Raw genomic sequence first — 22,504 nt, forward strand, 5'->3', positions numbered from 1 at the left:
ACTTGATAGGGATATTTAGTCAGGGATGACCCTGCCTTGAGCAGGATACTGGAATAGATGACAGGGGTGGCCAATTATTTTGGGTGAAGGATCACTTACTGAGTTTTGGCAAGCCATCAAGGACCACATGATAGGCAGCCCATGGCAGATAAATATTAATTTTCTAAATGTTTTAGGAGCCCCACCCCACGAGACGGCTAGAATGGCCTGGTGGGCCGCATCTGGCCCGCAGACTGCATTTTGCCCACTCCTGAGTTATAAGGTCCCTGCTAGCCTTACTTTCTTGACTTGAAATGATCTTTTCCTCTATGAAGCACAGTGATGAAGTAACTGAGAATTAGACTGTTGTATACTCTCACAAAATAAATGTGCATAGAAAAATATTGGTCCATTTCATTGGTCCATTGACTTTATAGATTAAAAAACAAACAAACAAAAAAACCTCAGAGCCAAACTGAGTTTTGTAGAATACAGAATTACACAGACATTTAAGATCTCCTTTGACTCTTCTATAGGACTTCAGGGTCTCAGTTATTCAACTTAGCTATGTTGGGAAAGGAAAAGGAAACGCACAATGAAGGATTTTTAAAAATGTAAATTTTACTCAATGCATTTTTTTTTCGCCTGGAGAACTCAGTGGGTTATATTTTTTTACAGAAGCACTTGCTAGCCTTTTCGACCATTTTCTGTTGATTTAAATTCTCAGAACCATCACATCTGAGCACTTTTTCCTCATAAAAGACATATACTTTGAATCTCTTCATCTTTCTACCAGCCAGCTGTTTAACTGCATGTTACTAGGAGGCCCAATCAAAGATCTTTCTTTTCCATTATGCAGGTCTTGGAAAGGAGCTTCTGCAGAGATGGTGACTTATTCCTCCCAGAGTAGACCTCAATCACTTGGAGACAAGAGCAGCTGGGTAAGCGGGGGGGGGGGACCAACACCAACTGAATCTGAGCACCGCTGAGCTTCCTATTTGCAAAAGAGTTTCACATGGTGGGGGAAAGAGTCCTCTTGATACTACCTCTGCAGCAGACAGCTTGATGATAAGGGATCTCTCCTACCCATACCTTACACTTTCAACAGGGGGTTCCTTTCCTTATAACCTTAGCACAATCCTTCATTGTGGTAGAGGCTTCTGCTACTCACGTAAGGGTTTTCTGCTAGGGTGGCAATAGGAATCTTTCCCATAGGACTCCCTGGTCAAGCAATAAGGTTGTGTCCTGCTCAGCCTCAAAGGTTATACTAGTGGCTAGGATCTCTCAACCCCATTTCTGAGTGGCAGTGGCTGTGGTATCTTTTCCCCAGCTACCTGAATCCATTTCCACCACAGATACTGAAGAAAAGAGTAGCTGAAACCTGAGATGTCCACAGCTGGGATAGGACAGGTCTCCTTTGGGGAGCTGGGGTCTGAGTAGCTGCTGGAAAGCTGCCTATTGGGTAATGTTTGGTGTGGCTTATTGTACTTAGTGTATTGGTCCCAAATATCAATTTATCAAATGAAGAAGTATAGTGCCTTTCATTCTCTGTTTCTTTGTAGGTGATACTTCTCATGGTATTGCCACACTATGAATTGTACCATCACTGTATGTTTGCTTTCCCCTCTGATTTGCATACTCCAGACATGTTCTTTGCCTCATAAATTACCCAAATCAAAGCCCCAAGGTTTGGGCCTTGAAGCAAAGGTTTGGGCTTATAGCATTGTCTGCACACAAGTCATGGCAGGATTGGTCTTCAGTCATGGAATGCTTGAAGTTCAATATTCAAACTAGGGTTGGGTATTTGACTGGTCACATAAAGTTTGGTCAATTGACCGGTCACATATTGGTCAAAATTTTTTTTAAATAATTGCCAATAGGTCTAAATAATACAAACACAAGTTTTGTATTAAGAAACATGTCAAAAATATTTATATTATTTCTAAAGTTGTATTTTTGGTAACACTGTTATACTCTTTGGTCCAAAACTATGCAGTCAATTGACCCATCAGTTGCCAGTATTTGACTAATCAATTGACAGGCTTGCCAACATTAATTTAAACTAAACATTTCTTATTTATATATAGAAGTATCAATGACAGCTATTACATTATTTTCGAAAATAACAATAAAGGAAATAAGCTAAGGAAAAAAACCCAGGTCCCCACTAAGTTTATTAAAGATCCCAATACAGCTCTCTACGTGCCACAGTAATGTAGTTTCCCTTTCTTCCAGCTGTGTGACATCAAGTGGTTAGAGGGTAGTTTGGTTTTTCAAGGTGGAGTAAGGTGGAGAAATATGGTTGAGTTTTTCCCCTCCCTAACTTATTTTCCAACTCTTGGAAAAAGAACTGCTCAGCTTTGGCTTTGCTCCAAGAAAACCAAGATCTGCTTCAGGTGAGTGAAATCAAAGCTGCCTGTGGCACTTCCAGTTCCTAGTTGGGAGCTGAGTAAGCAGGAGGAGTGTGCTGAGTATGTTTGAGACAACAAGTCATTGCAAGTAGAGTAATAGCAATGCTGCTATTAGTATTGATATTAGGAATTTACTCTTTCAGAGGAATGCATCTTGAATCGAATGAACTTAAGACTGCAAGAAAAATGCATTTAGAGATGTAAGTTTCAAACCTTATTTTCTTTTTATGCTCTTGTATATTGCAACCATCTTCTCAGCCTTTAAGTAGCAGTGAGGGGTCAGAAACGTGTTTCTAGTTTAGAGGGATATCTATTATTTACATTCATGATTTGTTCTCCTTTCAGTTGTTTGTATAACGAGTTACAAATGTTTAATGGATCAATTTGTAAGGCTGATCTTAGGCATCCTGTTGACATGCTATTTAAACTGAAAACAAAAGCTAGATACTCTTAAAAATAAAATATTGTTCCTGTAAGGCTGAATCTACTTATCTATTTTCTTCTTCATGTATTGGAGTGCTTCACTTTGGGCCCAGTTTTTTAAAGCTCTTTCAATAATACACAATCAGTGCTTTCAAAAGTATACTATTAGTATTAATATAACTTACACTGATGGTAGAATTTTGATTTGGGCCATGTTCCCATTTTGCAATTATCATTTTGAATATATGGTTTCTGCTCAACAGCTGCAAAGGATTTTGGAGATGCATGTTTGCTAAATAAAAAAATGCTATTAGAATTTGCTTTGTAAGTGATGGTGTGTTTGATTAGCGTTAACAAACTTGTGTAATTATTTGCAAATATTGTTTAAGAGCATTTCACTGGATAGTACGTGCTTCCGTATCAATTTACATGTTCTCTCCTATTTATAACAAACCCTATAACTGTCACTTCTCCACTTTATTGTGTGTTGTGGAGAGTAAATAAAGCAAGTTATTTGAGGCATGAAGTATAGTAAACTTGGCTGTCTAAACATAATGATGGAGAGCACTGAATAAGGCTTTGAACCTGTGAATGTTTATACACTTGCTTAGCTCTATTCATATGGAGTTAATGCTTACACTCGTGCTTAACTCTGAGCACCTGCTACTCTTGCTTTGTTCAGAGTCCTTGCCTAAGAGAACAGTATTGGCAGCTTCCTTTGTCTGTGTGGAATCTCCACTAAACTCATTATTTCTTAGCAGGACAGGGCTACAGTTTTAAGTGAGAAAATGTTCCTGTTACTTGTAACTTTTCTTGTAGTTGCCCTTTTGTAAACAATGGGCAATTTTCAAAAACCAAATACTCCACTCAGTAACTCCAACTTAAAAGATGTATTGTGCTGCATTATCAGACATAGTTTATGCTACTTATATCTATAAATATTTATAAGCTTTTAGTTTATAAAAAATCATGAGATCAGAATAGTGTTAGTGGTATTACCAAAAAAAATGTCTTTACTCTGTTCCTGCACTAGAATAAGTTTAACAACATAAAAACAAGCTACCTGCTCTCTTTTTAATTTTGGTGAAATGACTACTTGTGAAATGAGCATAACATAAGCACAGAATGCTTTAGTGATTCAGGCTAATACCATACCTTCAGAAGGGACCATACATTGTATATATTACAGCTGCAAAGCATTGATTTTTTTTGGCAGGCTACAGTAGGATAATTCATGGTCTTAATGTTGAAAATTAAGCACATGTGTACGTGTTTGCAAGACTGAGACCTACAAATATTTTAGTTATGATTACTAGGAGTAATCCTGAGTAGTCCTGTTGGTATTCAGTGAAACTATTAATAAATTTAAAGTATTGTTCAACATGAGTAAAGGTAGAAAGACTAATTCTGGTACAGTGGCATCGAAATTATTTTCTTCAACAACAACAGTGTTTAAGAAATTTTCTCAACTCCTTCCCCTCTATGCAGTGCTGGTCAGGCTGCAGTTAGAGTACTGTGACCAGTTCTGGGCGCCGCACTTCAGGAGGGATGTGGCTAGCATTGAGCGGGTCCAGAGTAGGGCCACTCACATGGTCAGCGGGCAGCAGGTCAGGCCCTACAAAGATAGACTAAAGGGCCTGAATCTACTCAGCCTCCACAAGAGAAGACTGAGAGGGGATCTTGTGGATGTCTATAAACTCACCAGGGAAGACCAGCCGAAAATAGGTCAGGCTCTGTTCCCCTGGGTACTACCTGGGATAACAAGGAATAATGGCCACAAATTGATTGAGAGTAGGTTCAGGCTTGATATCGGGAGGCATTACTTTATGGTTAGGGCTGCCAGGCTCTGGAATGGGCTTCCAAGGGAGGTAGTGATCTCCCCTACCTTGGGGGCCTTCAGGATGAGGTTGGATAGATATCTGGCTGGGGTATTATGATCCCAGCACTCATTCCTGCCCAGGGCAGGGGGTCAGACTTGATGATCTGTTCAGGTCCCTTCCAACCCTAGAAACTATGAAACTATATATCATGTTGTTAATCTCATACTTACTGTATTGCTAAAGGTGAATTGTTTGATTCAAATTATTTGAACTTGGAAAAAAAAACAATCCCTTAGGCTAGAATCCCTTGTAAGAATCTGCTAATAGAATATGTGACAGTGAGATAAGAAGTAAAATACTGTCACATTAATAAGCAACTAAGAGAAAAAGCAGAGAAAGGAAATAGAGAGTCATGAAGATTCAATTTGCAAAATAGCAAAAGATGCCCTAGCAAGGGCTATAGTAGTGTACTTGCAAATTATCTGAAAAAGGGGGAGGTGAACAGTAAGATGACAAAGCCCGGAAGTGACACCGGTAAGTTAGGCTCAGGATGAGACTAAGGTTACATCTATGTACAAATACAGTGCAGGCAAAAGACATCCATGCTAGCTCTGAATGGGCAAATTAGCTTGCAGAGTTCCATGCTACTGATTCTGTGTCTGGTACCCAAACTATAGTGGGTGCTTCTGCACTATGCTACATCGGAGACATGTAGTTAACTGTATATTGTCTGAAGTTAGGCAGAAGGCAGGCTACAGCTATACCTTGTAGACTTACAGAATCAGAGTTGTATAATGCAGATGCTACAGCATAAACTTAATTTGAAAGGAAATTGATAAAATTTAAGGCTAAAGAGTTTCAAAAGAATAGTGTGAGCCACTTGCGTATTCCTGGCTGGATTCTAGATTAATTGGGAACATGCTTGATGACATGGGTGCATCTACCCATGTGGTAGACTACACAATTGTTACTGCTTAAGCAAGTACTAAATGACTGCACAGTAACTAGCATTACTGGGCAGTAGCTTTGCCAACATGATTCGTGCCCCGCAACACTATGTTGCTGTAGCAACAAACTATGACGCAGGAACTCATAGCTACAGTGACGTAGCTTCTTGTGTAGATGCTCCCACTGAAGTCAAAGGGAGTTGAGCACCTGTAAACCTTTTATAAAATGTAGCGCCAGACTTTTTTTGTTTTATGTAACTCAGTATTCAGGAATGGGATTGAAAATAATACTGAGAGCATTAAAAAAATAGAAATATATAATTGCCTGGTTTACTGTGCTTAGTTGTAGTGATTCAATTTCTTGAAGAGCATAGTAGGAATACAAGAGATGCACAGATAATTAGTAAAGGCCTGGAAAGATTTCCACACACAGAAATCGGTCAATAACAAAAACACACAAATTATTGGAAAATAATAGGCTTTTACTTACCTTTTTTTCTTGATGTAAAAATGGAGAGACAATAATTGAAACCAAAAATACAAGCTTTAGAACTGATAAAAGAAAAAGCGGAAAGATACATTCTCTGTCTTTTTCTTTCTTATTACATTATTAATATTCTCATGGAACTCACCGATATCAGATACATCAGTGAAGTCATGCACATAATACAATTTGAAAAGGGATTATGACACTTTCATGACTAAATAGCTGTGGTTACATTGGATAAATTAAATATTTGTTTATATGAAAGTGAAACCTTCAGGGCATAAACAAATTGCTGAAGGGTGTCAGCAAGCAGCTTCCTTTATGAGCAGATAATTACATAAGTGCCCATCACGGGGTTTCTTACACCTTCATTTGAAGCATCTGTTACTGCCATGCTTCAGAGACAGACTGTTGGGTTAGATGGACCACTAGCCTGATTTTATATAGCAATTTCAGTATTCTGTTGCTTCTCTCTTTCCATATTGGTTCAGTTATTTCATGGACTTTAACCCTGTGTTTATACAGCACACAGGAAATGTAGGCAAGAAGCAGCATTTAAGCCCGTTATGAACAATGCACATGACAGTGCACATGTTTCAACCACTTGGAAATATTTCTATAAAGTAAATTTACTCTCACATGTAAAGAAGAAATTTGGGGTAGGGATGAGGGAGAAAGGCAGTTGGTTAAAACTTAGTAGCAATTTTGGAAATGTAGACAAGAAGCAGCATTTAAGCCCATTATGAAATATTTAGAACAGGGAGCTACTTTACCTGTATCCTTTAGTTTACAGTTACATTTGAATGGTGAAGTTGGGGGGTTTTTTTGTCTGTTTCACACCAGATGCTTCTATAGGAAGAAACCATGGCAGCATGTTTTAATATTAATGAGCTTAATCTTCTGGGAATTATTGTATATGTACCCTTTTAGAATACAAATTGTTTGTTTTGCATGTTAGTTATGCTAGTACACTAAATCTGAGTGGGTTGCTATTAATCGTTAAAAGTGTATGCAGTGAAGCTATTGATATAGGCTCCACTTTTTTTCTTTTTAAGAGGAAACCTCCTTTTACAGTGATAAATTGGCTTTATTTTGTGTTTTTAATGGTCTGTATGATGTAACCATGTAATGTCCACATGACACTAAGTTGTCTCTTAAGATAACATATGCTTAGGCACCTTTATAAATTATTAAAGCAAGCATAACATTTGTATTTTTGATAGCATGTTCCCCAGGATAAGACAAAGTTGTTATAGTAACTCTGGTTTAACTTTCCTTTTCTTTCAGGACCATGAACTTTGAAGTCCTGAAATTATAGCTATTTGATGACAGCCAGAGCTGTGATCTTCCCTTAACGAACAATGCAGGCAATTCAAACAGTGGAAAAAAAAGTCACTTTTATAAGGGAAATACTTTTTACAGAATCTTTCATAAAGAAACAAGAGCTCAGCAGAAACCCAGTGAAAAAGCAACTCTGTCAGGAGCAGCCATTGGAAGGAGCTGTCTGCAGCTTTCAGTGCTGTACTGAGCATGTCCTGGTGGAGCACAGTGCAAGCAGCACATTATGCAAAAAGGCAGCTCTAGCAGATGGGAGAGAGGCACAGAACGCGTTTGCTTCCCTTGCACCACTGCTGCCTGAAAACAAACCTGGATTACTTGAGAGGCTCTCGCCGTCAGGCCGAGTAAATGAAATCCAGCAACATGGCTTGATTTCTGAAGGGGCTGGATTGCTAAAAATCATGGGGAACCAAGATGGGAAGCTTAAGAAAAATACAGGTGATGTGCATGAAGGAGAGGATGCTTCTGGGCCCAAGGATACAGAAGGCACAAAGAAGGTAGCAGGAAGCAAAAAGGGACTGGGGAAGCATACTAAAGGAAGTGAATCTGGCAAAAAGAAGGGTAAGTCAGACTCGAGGGCCTCGGTGTTTTCCAATTTGAGGATTAGAAAAAATCTGTCCAAGGCTAAAGATGGGACCAGCAGTTCAAGGGAGGATGTGTTAGAAAGCCAGGCCTTGCAAACAGGGGAGCTCGACAGCACTCATTCTATTCTTACTAAAACTCCAGATATCAGTATCTCTGCAGATGAAGGGGGTCTCTCGGACACAGATGTTGATCATTTTGAAATTACAAATGAAACTCGGCCAGCTGCTGCAGAGGCACAGGATGGACAAAGGACCAGCTCCGGCTCCGATACGGATATATACAGTTTCCATTCAGCCACAGAACAAGAGGATTTGCTTTCTGATATCCAGCAAGCTATTAGGCTGCAGCAGCAGGGGGCAATTAACATTAGAACTGAGGAGCATGTCACCAAAACAATGGACAGACACATGGCTAATTCTCAAGCAGCCCCCTTAGATATTGAACGGTTTCTTTCAGTAACCAGCAGTGACAAAGAGAGTAGCCCAGAAACGGAACAGGCTATCTCGGCAATATCTGAAATTGCAGAAAACATTACAGCCAGTAAAACTGAAAGTGAACTGAAAGCAGCAGCTAATATGGGAGGGCCTCCTTATAACAACCTATTGACCGAGGAGCAGGAACGCCTTGCTGCTGGAGTGAATGAGGTAGCTAACGAAGTAAAAGATCACCCAGATTTAGATGCAGCTGTGATAGAAAATGGATCTCTGGTAAATGGTTCCACTTTCCATTTTCCAACCTCAGCAACAGATTCAGATACTACAATTAGAGAAGTGCAAGCTGTTGATTTCCCAGGCTCTGTGAAAGATGATGCTATTTCAGACGCAGGCCACGATCCTGCCACTCAGACTCAGGAAGGGAAATGCAGCACATCAGCCAGCCAAGAGGCATTGGATGGCAGTTTGCCTACTGAAATGAAAAATGGCACTTTGTCCTCTGAGGGGATAGCGGGGAGCCCTGCACTAAGTTCCCGATGCTTCAAGCCCTATCTCATTAACCCGTGTTATGTCAAAACCACAACCAGGCAGCTGAGTTCTCCAAACCATTCGCCTTCTCCATCCCCATCGCAGAGCCCACTTTTCACAAGGAAGGACGAGTTCTTCCACAAAAAAGAAAAGGCATCCAGCAAGAAGCAAAGGTCTGCTAGTTTGGCTGGTTTACTTAGTCGATCAGCAGACTGGACGGAGGAGCTATCTGATCACAAATGTGATATATCTAAAAAGGTAGGCTCTGCAGACTACTTGGAGCCCAGGGGGTCCAGGGAGAGATTTCAAGCAGAAAGAGTGCCTTTGACTCACTCAAGAAAGTCCTCAGGGGTGCAGGCTTCTACAGATACCTTTCCCAATGTCTTTACAGGTGAGTGACTTTTATTAAGGTAACTTTTCCAAAGTGACTTTCTTGGGTGGAAATAACATAAATATATATTTCAGACATTCTCAAGCAGCTCCTTTTAGATGTTGCAATATGTCTGAAGGGATACTTTTTTTAGTTTTGAATCTTGTCTGTACAAATAGAATTCATCAGCACTGCAAACACGTACATATGTGCACTTCTTACCTGGGAGTATTCCTCTGTGGCCTGCAACTAGTCCCAGTTAGTGGCATGTATGACTGTTCCCAGATTTGGGGTCTTAATCTTTTAGATACAAACTTAAGGCTTTAAAGCTTTCCCACAGGTATTATTCAGAATAATGTTCTTGAAAATTGATTCAGGATGTTTGGTTTCAGGCTCTTGGCAGAAACGAAAAGTTCAGAGAGAAACTGTTTTGTGAGCAAGTGTGTGTTGTAGTACAGTGGTGTCTAGAGGCTTGCTGGGAAACTAGTAGGCATTGGCCAATTTTGGAGCCCGGTGTGCAAGATGTGATATTTGATACAAAATAGAAATGGAGTGGACAGGCAGTCTTCACTTAAATTTTTATTCTTTCAAAGCTAGTTGATCCAGGAGACCTATCTGACGTGTTTGTGTATTGAATATAAAATATTACAAATTCCTTCTACAGAAAGACCTAGAGCAAAATGGGAAAAGGAGTTCAAGCACAGAGCTGGGGGTGGTATCATGGCCAAAAAAATACTTAAAGTCTTAGCTCTCCTTTTTTAAAAACAATGTAAAATGGAGAAAGGGGAATATTTGTGTTGCTATTTGATGCTCTTGGCCCATTTGCCATGTGACTCATTCAGGTATACTTTATTCTGGAAGGCATCCTCTGATGTTTCCTCCTTGGGCATCTTGTCAAGAAGGCTTAGAAGTGCATAGCTTAATAATAATCTTTCCAATAAAATATAACATGATTAGAATTATCTATTATACTTCCTCTTACTTCCATCCTTATATCTGGGGCTTCTGCTAAGGAGGGGGAGGGGAAAAAAATGATTGTACAAATAGAGAAGGCCTGTGTTGTGTGTTTGGAGGTATGTATGCAATGAGAATTCAACAATGTATACTAATAGTTTTAGACTGAAGAAAAATACAAAAATTAGCTGATATCAAGGGGAATGTCCTACTTTGCTACAAACAATACATTTACATAAATATCCTTTGTGAGACTAAGCCAACTTAACTCACAACTAGTGTTCAGACTAATTTTGGAAATAGAGATCAGTATGATTTCTACCATACATGTTTCAGTGTACTTGCAAAAATGCAGTGAATACCATTTTTAGTGCTTGCTTTAGAAAGTAGTAAGTTTAATCATTTGCATTTTTAAAGCTTAAGTGGTGGTGTTTCCTTTGATAGGTTTTAAAATAATCAATGTTGTCACCAACTGTTTCTTAAGTTTCCTACTGAAAATGTTACTTTTTCATGGCTTAGGTTTTAAGTATCACTTTAAATTTAATTTAGTGTACTACTACTAGTCGTGTAGTTTCCTCAATTTCTGCTCTACATGTTCCCAAAACAATATAACAGGCAAATGTAACCTTTATTTCTAGTCAGTTTTACTAGTGGTTGTTGTCCAACAGCTGAGTACTGCTGGGTTTGGGAAATTCATGGTAACGTATCAAAATTATTTGAGTTACAAAAATAAATAATGCCAGCATGCTTACTCACTCTTTCAAAGAAGGAAGAAACAAATATTATGTACGTGACCTTTGGAATTAGATCAGAGATAATTAAAACTTGGGATCTAGAGTTTATTGTGAATTTTGCACCTGATTTCAAACCTCTCTGGAACTGAATATTTTAATGTGGGACCATCTCCATTTCACTTTGGATTTGCTAAATCTTTTTCTCACCATTAATACATAATTCTATGCAGTTACCTACCTGCCAGTATTTTAAATATTCCTATAATTTTCTCTTTATAATTACTTAAGACTAACTATACTAAGATACCACCATCCTATGATATTACTTTGAAAAATTAATTTTATATGAGAACTCAAAGAATTTTGTGTTTTCAAGTTTTATCATAGCTTTTAATTTTTTCATCAGCATTTAAGCATTTATTGTTTTACCCCAGTAATTTTACAGTATAATTGTGAAAGGAGCAGTGTCCAGTACAACAGCAGCTCTGCCTCGTATGGAAATCACTCTGACCCTCATTTGCATGTACATACCAGCTGTCTTTTCAAGCAAAGGGTGATTATACTTTTCAGATTATGCAGGCTGGTTTATGTTTAAAATAGGAAAACTGGACGTGTAATTTATGTAGAAAAAGATTATCTCTCGTCATCTTTCTCTTGTTTTGTATTTTTGTTTGTAAATTGAAGAAGTGTAAATAATGAAGTAGTGTTACCAGAGCATTTCCTATGTTCTTTTCCCAGAAACTGGTCTTGTTCTTTCATTATTGGAATGGCAGAAAAGCTTTCTCACTGAGAGCAGCTTTCATAGCAGCATTTTCAGAAACACAAAAAGTATGGTATATCCCCTAAATTTTGAATAGTAGGTCTTTAAGAAAAAAGTGTTCCTAGTGCAGTTAAATATTTGGACTCCCTAACAGGATTTATAACAGGATTTTATATATGGTGGCTTATATCTCTTTGCACATGGTCATTTTCCTTTGAGCATTAAATCCCTAGGCACTAGCTGCAGTGAATACATAATATTCTGCAGTTGTGTCTTGAATTGAGTTAAATATTCCACCAAACTTCAAGCACTGATTTTACAGACAGCAGGTTTTGAGCAGATGTCTGGCCTAGTTTTCACAGTATACTGTAGTTAGGCTGTGTACCATGTGATTTTTTTTTTTTACAAGGGTCCATGTGTGTATATCAGGCTGCTCTGGCATATGACGTGTATGGTAATGAGTATGTGAAATTGCAACATCTTTAATCTGTAACTTTCCCCCCTAATTTCTCCCAGACTAGATTTAAATATTTTTGTTTTCATTAAATATAAAGCTTAGAAATTAAAAGCTACTGGTATGAGGTCAACTGTCTTGGCCAAAAAAAAATGCAATATAGTTTGCCAAAAAAACCTCTTGTAATTTTGTATATTTTATATACAAATAGAAATCAGGATAAGCAGAGCATGATACCTAGATTTTGATGCACCCACTAAGGGTGATGTGTGGACTGGTTTATAGAACACTCTGAAATTTTTTTGTGTATGTTTGGGGGGGGTTTGTGCTGATGACTGAGTTTTGAAATTGCAGTGACAGTAAATAGAAGTCTCTGGATTTCAAGATTATGCACAATAGGGCTATTTGTTATAAGTAATAGTCCCAAAAGGGTGCAGGAGAACATGAATGAATGGAAGGTTTGGATCCTGCTTTCCACTGCTGTAATATTGAGTGATAGCTCTAGAATTGAAAATGTTTTTTTTTTCTTTAGCGTGGAAGTGGAATGGTTGTCCTGAAAATTTACATACATAGAAGAGCTAATAAATTTGATGAAGCCCACTTTTATTAACTGCTTTTTATTATGCTGTTATTCTAAGCAACTCTGATGATAAAGGAGCTGGTAAAGCTTCCCATTATAAATTCTATCTGTAAAGACTCACTCTGCCATTTCAGGTAGTAACTAATTAAACTTTGGGTTTTTTTAAAATGTTTTCCTGGCTGCAGTATGTTTGTTAAATTGACTGAATCAGGTAAGCTGAATTAAATATGTTGTATCTAAAAAATGTTTTCAGATGTTTAGTTTTTTTCCTGTTTTAGCCTTTAAAAAACAAAACACAAACCCACCAAAAACCTGAAGGCAGTCACTATTTTGTGACTGAAACCTGTTTCATTCATACAGAGCTCACCATTTATAATACGTGTAACCTTATTTACACCCATTTTAATACACTCCAAAATTGCCAGAGCCTGCAAAGAGATCATAGATTAAATGAGTATCTGATCCTTGTACCTCTTGATCTTGAAAAATTTACAAAGCTTGTTAATTCTCCAGCCTGTTAAAAGCATACTTAATAGTTATTTAAAGAAAGCTGTATATAAGAAAAATATATTTTAGTACACTGATATTATTGAGAGCTCTAAAGCATACCAGCAAATTAAATATTGTTTATTGGAAGCAACAGAAAATGTGTCATGTTATAAAAGAAAAGGATTGTAAACCAATCAGCTACAGCTAAACTGTTTTCTATGTTTAATAATGGGCTCTGATGGGACTGATGAAATAACTGCTTATGCATTGCTAATACCTTGCTTGAATGTTTTCATAGAAACATTGCTTTTTCTGAGAGTTTGAGATGGATGGCCTTACAACCTCAGCAATGTTAATGGGAATGTAATACTCCTTAAACTATTCTAATTGGGTCTGATTACATTTGGTTCCCTGGTCTTCATTTGTCTGACATGTTATTGAGACTCTAGGAGTGAAGTGACTATATCTTTCAGATGACTCCTTTGTTGAAGAACATCAAACCTAAGGTCTGAAACACCACCTGATTTGGGTTTGAACTAGAAATTAATTGTTCAGGCTCACTTAGGGACTTTATATATGGGAAGTAAAGAAGTGGAGGGGAGTGAATCAGTCTAGCAGGTGGAGGAAGCTGACAGTAAGCTCTACTGTGCTAGCACCTGTGTTATACCTGTGGCACATGGAAACTTGACTGAAACTAATCGTTGAGAGAGATCACACACTTGAATACCTTCTCTTTTGTTGAGAAAGAGGCTGATCATCTAAATGTGGATAACTAATGCAGTGACTTTTATGGTGTTTAATATCATGTTACTCTTTTTTTTTATACTCTATACTAGTACAAAGATTTAACCATTTGACTTGGGGAATTCTTGTTGTTTATAAACAGTCCCTGTACATTTGCTTGGAAATATTTTTCCTTTAAAGAATCTATTAACCAAAAACCAGTAACATAACTGAAAGGAAGGGAAGCAGAATAACAGTTCTGCTTTTCCACCTTTGGGTGGGAGTAGAGAGCACAAAAAGAGCTGCTACTGCAGCTAGTGACTGTGCCACTGCCGCTGTGCAGGGTGGAGCCACTGTGGAGGGTGTGGTACTGCTCCCTTATGCCTGTGCCCCAAGCCCTCACATAATATTTTTTTTTTTTGTGTGGAGTAAAGCTTACTTGTTGAACCAGAGCTCACCTTCCCCTCCGCATTGCCAAATATTCCTTAGTTTTACCACTATAAAGGGCTTCTGGCAACGTTTCATGCTGTCTGTACACAGTGGACCTGGCTTTGATCTTAATTTCCGTTGTGTAAAGCTGCCAAAAGTAATGAGCAGAGAAATGACTTGAGATGTAAGCTCCTTTACAGCAGCTTCTAATTTGGTCCAGTGAATTTGGCACCAGTCATCAGTACTGTAAGTTGAGTTCTTCCACCACAGGTATAGGGTTTATGATCTGGATAATAATAAATATGCATAGGTAATGTTTTCAGTTTTAATGAGCATATTTGGAATATTCTCTGTCTGGAATTTAGGAGGATTTTTTTTTTCTTTCTTGCTTTTTCTTAAAAAAAAAAAAGAAAGAAAAAAAAAAAAAAGCATGTGCTGGAAACTACTTCTTGAATATAATGAAGATAAAGTTGCGAGAAGTTAAATTTTTTCTGAAGAATTCTTAGACCACAGGCCCTGATGAGTCCACTAGAGTATCTCATGGCAGATGGATAAGGGGGAATGTGGGACCATGTATAGTGACTGGCTCCCCAATATTTGATCTAGATGGGTCAGAGGAGGGCCAATGCTTACAGAGTTTTAAGGATGTTGGTGAATCCATGGTACTGGTCTCCAATTAAAAATTCTGCTGAACACTGAGTTGTTATGTAGTACACCTTTCTTCAGTTTTTGTCACCAAAAAAAGTTCCTTTGAGACTGTAGACTTGGCAAACTGCATCACTCCACATTGGAAAGATTAACGGTAGCATAAGATTTCTTGCATAGACATGGTAGCATAACATTTAGCATAAATAGGGTAGCATAATATTTCTTGTCCAAACAGAATAAGCACAGATCCTCTTGGACTTGTGGTGAAATAGTTGCTTGACCCAAATCGGGGCATAGGAAAAATAATTTCTTTGGCCTTTATACCTCTGTTTCCCACGTTTTCCCTTGGAAGAAGGGTACAAGTAGCATGTGTTATCCTGCATAACATTACAATATAGGATGTAGTGTAACCATTTACCTACTGAGATGAACAGAGTTGGTCTGCCCTTACAGATGCATAAATACCTATAAGCAAACTGGGTGCTCAGAGTAAATTGAAACGACAGTTTTTTGGTAAACTTTAAAAAAATGTGATCAATTAAAAAAAATGATTATGCAAACATGTGGGCTTATAAATAACAGAAGTATTTTAATGGTTCACTTGAATAGCTTTTTGTCTGCCAACATCTGAGTTCAGGGTTACTACAGTTTTTTTTCTTGTGAATGAAAATTAAGATAGCTCAGACAGATATTTTATCATATTTGCCTTGAAGTTTCCCCAAAAGGTTCCAGTCAGCTCTGATTATAATTGATACCAACTACTGTACAAACATTCAAAGTAATTCAAAAAGCACATGCTGGGAAGTATTTACATGTTCTGAATCTCTTGGAAGCATGCTCATTTCATGAGACTGGTCTGTCAGGTGTTAGTTTGAAGAAGAGCTGTTGTTATCCTGATTTCATTCAGAATCATGCTATAACTTAACACAGTAAATAGGGCTTTATGTTATGAATGCATCATGACATTCATTTTTATTTCTACAACAGACTCTTGTAAGGGAGTACGTCAGTACCTTTGGATGTATTACATTAGAAGCATATGTCAATATATGTAGGTTTTTTGCAACTGAAGGGCACTTCAGCTTTCACAGGAAATCTTCTGCTTAAGTACAGTATTTAATAATTTTCTTCTTGCCCAGGTATGTAGGAAAAAAATTGTAATACAAGGGCTGTATTTTTTAATTGGGCAGTAATTTAAAATCTTATCTGGGGAAATATTTAGCCATAACACACACAGTGCAGGTTGTCATTCCTTCCTTAATTGTTTCTACTCAGTGATAGGATGTAATCAGCCCCTAGCTCCAGATCTAAGAAACTGCATGTAACCCCCTCTTCATATGAAGATAAAGAGGCTTGGGAAGATGAGTCCTCTCATTGAAACAAACAGTGGAGCTTCAACCCAGGTCTTCTACCTCTTAGATGCTTTCCCTGAAGCCAACTCAGGTTTATCAGTAAACCAGACCCTAGATGAAAATGATTATCTGAACTAGGCATCTACCACCAGTTGAATTGTTAATACTTAATTCTAACCTCATGAACTTCTACACCTGTTCTTAGCCTGCTGTAAAGTAAAAATATCCATGCTGACCCCGATATTCTGGCAATTCCCATTCAGTTTCAGAATATCCCAAAAAGGTCATATAACCTAGTTTTACAATAATCCTAGGGATGGAAGGGCAACTGTTAATCCATTTATGAAGGGGGATCATGATAAATATGAAGGGCGCCTCCACACAAGCGCACACGTGCCTCTTGCCCCACCTCAAACCCCATTGAGGCGGGGCAACAGACACATGCGGGAACAAAAAAAAAGTTTGTAGTGTGGGGAGAAAATTAGACCCCTGGATATCCAGGGGTCTAAAAAAAGCGAAGTATAAAAAAGTGGTGCAGGGCATGGTCCCTGACCATGCCCTGAGGCAACCAGAGGCTGGGTCTTCCATAGAGATGCTCTGGCTGCCAGAGCATCTCTATGGTTGCCCCTCTATGGTCTGTGGCAGGCCAGGCTGTGTGTTTCAGCACCAGGGCTCTGGTGCTGGTGAGTAAGGGGTTGGGGGGCCTGAAGGAGGGGGGGAAAAGACTGTAGGGGGTACGCCCAATGGCCTCGCATACTCCCCCAGCCCCCTGACCCCTACCAGCCCTCCTGAGGCCCCCAACTCCTGCTGGGGCCACCCCCTCCCCCGCCAGGCCCACCGAGGCTCCCGACCCCCGCTGCAGCTGGTCTCTCCCCCCACCATCCCTATTCCCTCCACCCCATACTTAAAAAAAACAAAAAAACCCTGCACTTACCCGCAGTTCAGCTGATGTCTAGCTGACTGGGGCCCTGCCCGCACAGTGTGGGGCAGGGTGACAACCCTAGAAGCCCTAGCCCAGGCCCTTCTGCCCCTCTGCTGTCCTGCGTTGCCTGGGGGGCTCTGCCATGAGGCCCCAGAACGCCCCCCCCCCCTGCTTCTCAGGTAAGCAGAGGCTTTTTTCTGTTCTTTTTCTGTTTGTTTTTGTTTCTGTTTGTTTTTTTTTAAGTGATGATGCCTGGGCTTGTAGGGGTAGCCTTGGAGGCCTGGGGGTACAAGGTGGGGGGCGGGGCTGGGTGGGGCAGCCACTGGGGGGGCTGCAGCAGCTTGTGGGGGATGGAGCCAGGTGGGGCAGCAATCAGGGGGCTGGGGTGGGGCTTGTGGGCCTTGTGGGGGGGGTGGTAGCCCCTGCGGTGGCCATTTGGCCCCCATTGGGGGGATGAACCCCTTGTGTGGGGGCTGAATCCCCTGTTGGGGGGGGCTGTAGCCCTTGTGTGGGGGCCATCACCCTGTGGGAGGGCAGCAAAATATGTATTCATGAAACCTGTATTTAAGGTTCACTTTATTATTATGATAAGAGACTTACTTTACCACTGTAGATATAGCAATAAAACATTGTCCAGCTGATTGCTCTCTCTCTCTCTCTCTCTCTCTCTTTCTTTATAGTGGTCTTTTGTTTTACTTGTGGAGGAACATGGATTTGGGGGTATTTTACAGAGAGATTTTTTGGGATTTTTTTTTTATCAGGGATTTTTCAGTTTTCCAATAGAGAACACCAGAAGTCCTGCTAGGGAGGCCAGTGGCAGGACCCTGCCTGCTCAGACCTGGCACCTTGGACATATCTGGCTGTGGCTGCCCTTCTGGCCAAATGGGGCCAGGAGGACATGCTTTGACAGTTCAAAGCAGGCCACCACACCCGGAACATCTTCCGGGTGATAGCTGCCCAGATGGCTGGGCAGGGTGGTGTACAAATCGCAGTGGTGCTGCACAAAGGCCAACCCTGCAACCACAGTCTGCTGGCAGCTGACCCAGAGGGGCAAATTCCTCTACTGGCTCTGCAGTCCCCATCCAAGTCTGGCAGGTGTGCAGCAGGTCACAGTCAGGGAGCAGCCCCCACTGCCAGACTACTGCAGTAGGTAGAGGATGCAGGGAACTCTCAGGGCTGCTTCAGCAGTCCACCTGGCACAAGAGGTAGTGTCCCTAGGTATCAATTGGCTGGGCCCCAGAAGCTCCTGAGAGCTAGTAGCCCTGAGCTACTTGCCAGGGCAGCTTTTTATACTGCTGGGAACAGCACAGGTGCTGGCCCCAGGCTCTAGCTCCCCCTGGCTGAAGATCTGGGAGGAGTCAAGCAAGGTTATTTTGCCCCAAGTGGCACAATTAGCTCCACAACAAAATGCATGTCCGAGCACATACGCTAAGGGGAAAAAGCCCCAGCTCAAATTTGCACCACTTCTATTTGAGCTGCTGCAAGCGCACGTGCTTGCATGTGTGGACGTGTCCTAAGTGTGTATATAGCTTGCCCCAGGTATTCATGGACAGTGGTTGAATTGAGCCCTTCTGGATGGACCACACACTTGTATGATGCTTTTTGTTTCAAACTTCTAAAGGAGGAAAGGCTTCCCTACCCTTTTTCTGACCTGTCCAGAGGCAAAAGCTCATCCTCCAGCTAACTCTGTTTTCAGGTTGCAGGAGTTGCAATCTCCTACTCTTGCATTTATTTTCAAAGGTCACATTCTGAATGAGCCATGGAACAGTCTATTAGGCTAAGTACAGACAGTGAAAAAGCTTGAGGCTAAATCAATTCAATCTTTGCTAGTTAATCTAAGCTGCATAGATTGAACCAAGTGAAGAAACATTCACTTTTGATTCTGGAAATGCAGCCACATTCCTGCAGTGGCCCAGGCCAGAAGCTAGGGGGTGCTAGAGCATGCCTCCTTGCTCCGCTGGAAGAGAAAACTTGGGACAAAGTAGCCCATCCACCCTCTGAAGGGAGGGTTTCTGGGAGATATGCAGAGCATCCTGGGATTCTGGGGGACTGTGAGTTAATTTGCATTGGCAGAGGATCTGGGACACAAGATCAATAAACCAATTTAACTTAAATAAGTTAAACCCAGATGGATGTAGTATCAGACTTAAACTGGTTTCAGCTATTTTGAAAGCTGTTTACATGAGCTGAAATTCTATTGTGTCACAAATTTGAACCATTTTCGAATCGCTTATATTGGTTTATGTGTAATTTCTGTGGCTGTCCTTTGGGTATGTATCACCATTACATTTAGATCAACCTAACTAAGGTTAGGTTGGTTTAAATGCCCATTGTACAGGCATTCAGGGGAGTTTAAATAATTCCAAAAATGGCAGGCCTTATCTAAAGTAATTCACCTGAGGGGGTGCGGTGAACCCATTTAGATTGAAAACAGGTTAACCTAATCTGTTAAATGCCTGTAAATGTTCAGAATGTAGCCCCGGGTTTGGGAAAGCCCAGCCACTCAGTCCAACCCCAGAGCTTTACTCTTCCTACCCCTGCCAACCCCACCCTCCCCCCCACAGATCTACCAGTGCTTTCTCTCTCCACCTCAAGTTACTTACACCAGTTTTCCCACATAGCTCCTGGGAGCAGCAAATATCTGTGCATGCTGCTCCTGGTCTATGTTCACGCAGCTTAAAATAAGTTGTGTGAACATAGACTGAGGTGCAGTGAACAGCTTTCTGTACCCTTATATTCAGGCTGTTTGTTTTTTTTTATGAATGCCCTTTAGTCTGGGGTAGAAGTGTAACAAAGGATGTCAGTTAAGCAGAAAACATTCTCAAATCATTTATTGAGATGTATTCCTTTTTAAGAAGGCTGTGTAACTTGATCTAATTTCTTGCTTGTCGGGGCTTTCTTCAAACAAGTTTTTTTACTTCTGATACCTATCAAGGTCTCTCTGTAACCTAATCCCAAAAGACCCCATCTTTTGTCATCCTAGAGCATTGTGACAGGGGAAAAAGCTTTATCCCTCCCACCCCCCTTCCCACTCTAAGATTTAGCTATATAAGTATGTGCGCTTTTTTAGCAACTCTGCATCTGCTCTGAGTGACTGAGCTTGAATCAGGAAAAAGTATAGAATTACTAAGGGTAATTATTAGAGGAAGACATTCTGGTTCTAGGGTGTATTTGATGCTGCTCTGAATCCGTTAATTGCTTCTTAACTTGTCCTCAGAAAAAAACATAATTGATAGGATGCACCAGGGAAAAGAAAATAGTTGACAACAGCCACTCCTAAAATTGTACTAATAAGGAAAGAAATCCTGCAATGAGATAAAATAGTTTTTATAATGAAGCAGATTCCTGGCTATATCTTCATCAGTTTACAACTATCTAGGACAATCATATTTCTCTCAAGTTTAAAAACAAACAAAAGGAAGAAAGGAATGTACTTGATTGCCTTCTATGATGTGAAACTGGTGTTTTCATGACAGATTTACAGATAAATACTATTATGTTACTTATCTAAAAGTAAAGAAAAACATGGCAGACCTAAAAAGTGTTGATGGAAATATTGGTTGCATCAGTATTCAAATGGAAAGGCCCTAATTTAGGAGGCTTACAAATGTATAGGTGTTGCTTACCAAACCAGATCATAGTAACTTCTTTAGCAATTATTTTTACTGAGTATATTTTGAGAAGCAAAATATTAACATGTTTTTCTTTGGAATCATGTGGTATAATTATTGAATAGACATACCAACTCATACCATAACTCATGGTTAATAAATCTAATTTATGAATACTTTCATCCCTCAGCAGTTGTAGAAATTCCTTCAAGCACCACTTTTTTTGGTCAGGCTGCATTGTACTAGTTTTTCCGTAAGGTGCATTTTCATCTTTTTTGGCCTTGCCTGAAAAATGGGAGGAAAAATCATAAACATTTCCATATTTCATTTCTGCCTGATCTTAGTTTGGTTGCCTTATAAACTTGCTGAGAGAGAAAATATCTAGGGGTTGCATGAACAAATGCTCAAATAACCAGCCACCCTCAGGAAGGAGTCCTTGATTGTGTTCTTGATTGATTGCAGCAGTCCATTGCTTTACAATCTAAGGTGTATCCTATGTACATTTTTTAAATCTCAGTTGTCATATGTAAGAAATCCATTATTGATCAGTGGTAATTAAGGCAGTAGCATTGAATATATGGCCCACAATTACAAAAAGCTACCAGATAGGACCTGCCTTTCTTTTCTTTTCTTTTTCTAAGTTTTATGAATAATGGCTGATAACTTGTTTTTATAGTTAAAAAAATCCCCCCAAAAACAACCACAAATGCTTTGTGCGAAGTTTGCAAGAAACTTTAAAATTACTTGTTGTGTATATTTTTATTAGCAAGGTTTAGCAAAAAAAAAAATTATGTTGGCTACCCCATAGTATGAATCTGAAACTTCTGGCCAATCAAGGTACAGCAAAAGTTGCATTAACTGGCACTTTTATTAGCCAGAAAACTCTATTAACCAGCATCTGAGGGACGCGGCAAAAGCAAAACTGAAAGTAACACTTCTGGGTTTCGCTGCCGCAAGCAGTTTTTCTTTGCCACTTCTTTGACTTACGGCCTGGGGCAAAGCAGCCTGTGCAGGGCAAATCAGCCTGCATGGGGCCCCACTCCATGTACCCTGGCACACTGACACTGGGGAGTGCACCAGACGGTACACATTTGATTAACCGGAATATTTAATTAACCGGCATCCCCCACTCCTGGGGGATGCTGGATAACAGAGCTTTTACTGTACATAAACTAATGGGAATGAACACAGGCTCAGTAACATGCACAATTTTAATATTTTTAATATTTGATTGAAATTCAAAGTACCCAACACAATAGAAAAAGAAATTGACTGTATCAGTAATATTGTATCTGAAAATAGGAGGCAAAATCCAGTGACACCCCACCAGTGTGGCTTCTGGTTGCTGCCAAACCACTAATATGATGATTGTGGTTGCACAACAGCTGCTGGCAGCCATTTTTTTTTTTTTTTTAATCCCTCTCCTCCTCCTCCTCCCTTCCATCTACACACACAAGTTGGTGCCCAGAGAGCTCGCCCTCATTGCCCAAACCTAGTTACACCACTGTGATACCCTTAAAAACTGA

The 22,504-nt window shown here is 39.9% G+C and overlaps 1 protein-coding gene across 3 annotated transcripts in view; it reads left to right on the forward strand.

Moving 5' to 3' along the window:
• The first annotated feature begins 2,252 nt into the window (after positions 1-2,252).
• FMN2 (formin 2) overlaps positions 2,253-22,504 on the forward strand; it is a 271,921-nt gene continuing 251,669 nt past the window's right edge. For 2 of the 3 annotated variants that reach the window (XM_059715762.1, XM_059715757.1), the window contains exons 1-2: positions 2,408-2,590; positions 7,355-9,343. In XM_059715762.1, coding sequence (XP_059571745.1) covers positions 7,429-9,343 — 1,915 coding nt within the window. In that variant the 5' untranslated portion in view covers positions 2,408-2,590; positions 7,355-7,428. Of the gene's footprint in view, positions 2,376-2,407; positions 2,591-7,354; positions 9,344-22,504 lie in introns of those variants that run through there. The other variant, XM_019500542.2, reaches the window with a different exon arrangement.

This window comes from Alligator mississippiensis, chromosome 1, assembly GCF_030867095.1.
Source record: "Alligator mississippiensis isolate rAllMis1 chromosome 1, rAllMis1, whole genome shotgun sequence".
Lineage (NCBI taxonomy): Eukaryota > Metazoa > Chordata > Crocodylia > Alligatoridae > Alligator > Alligator mississippiensis.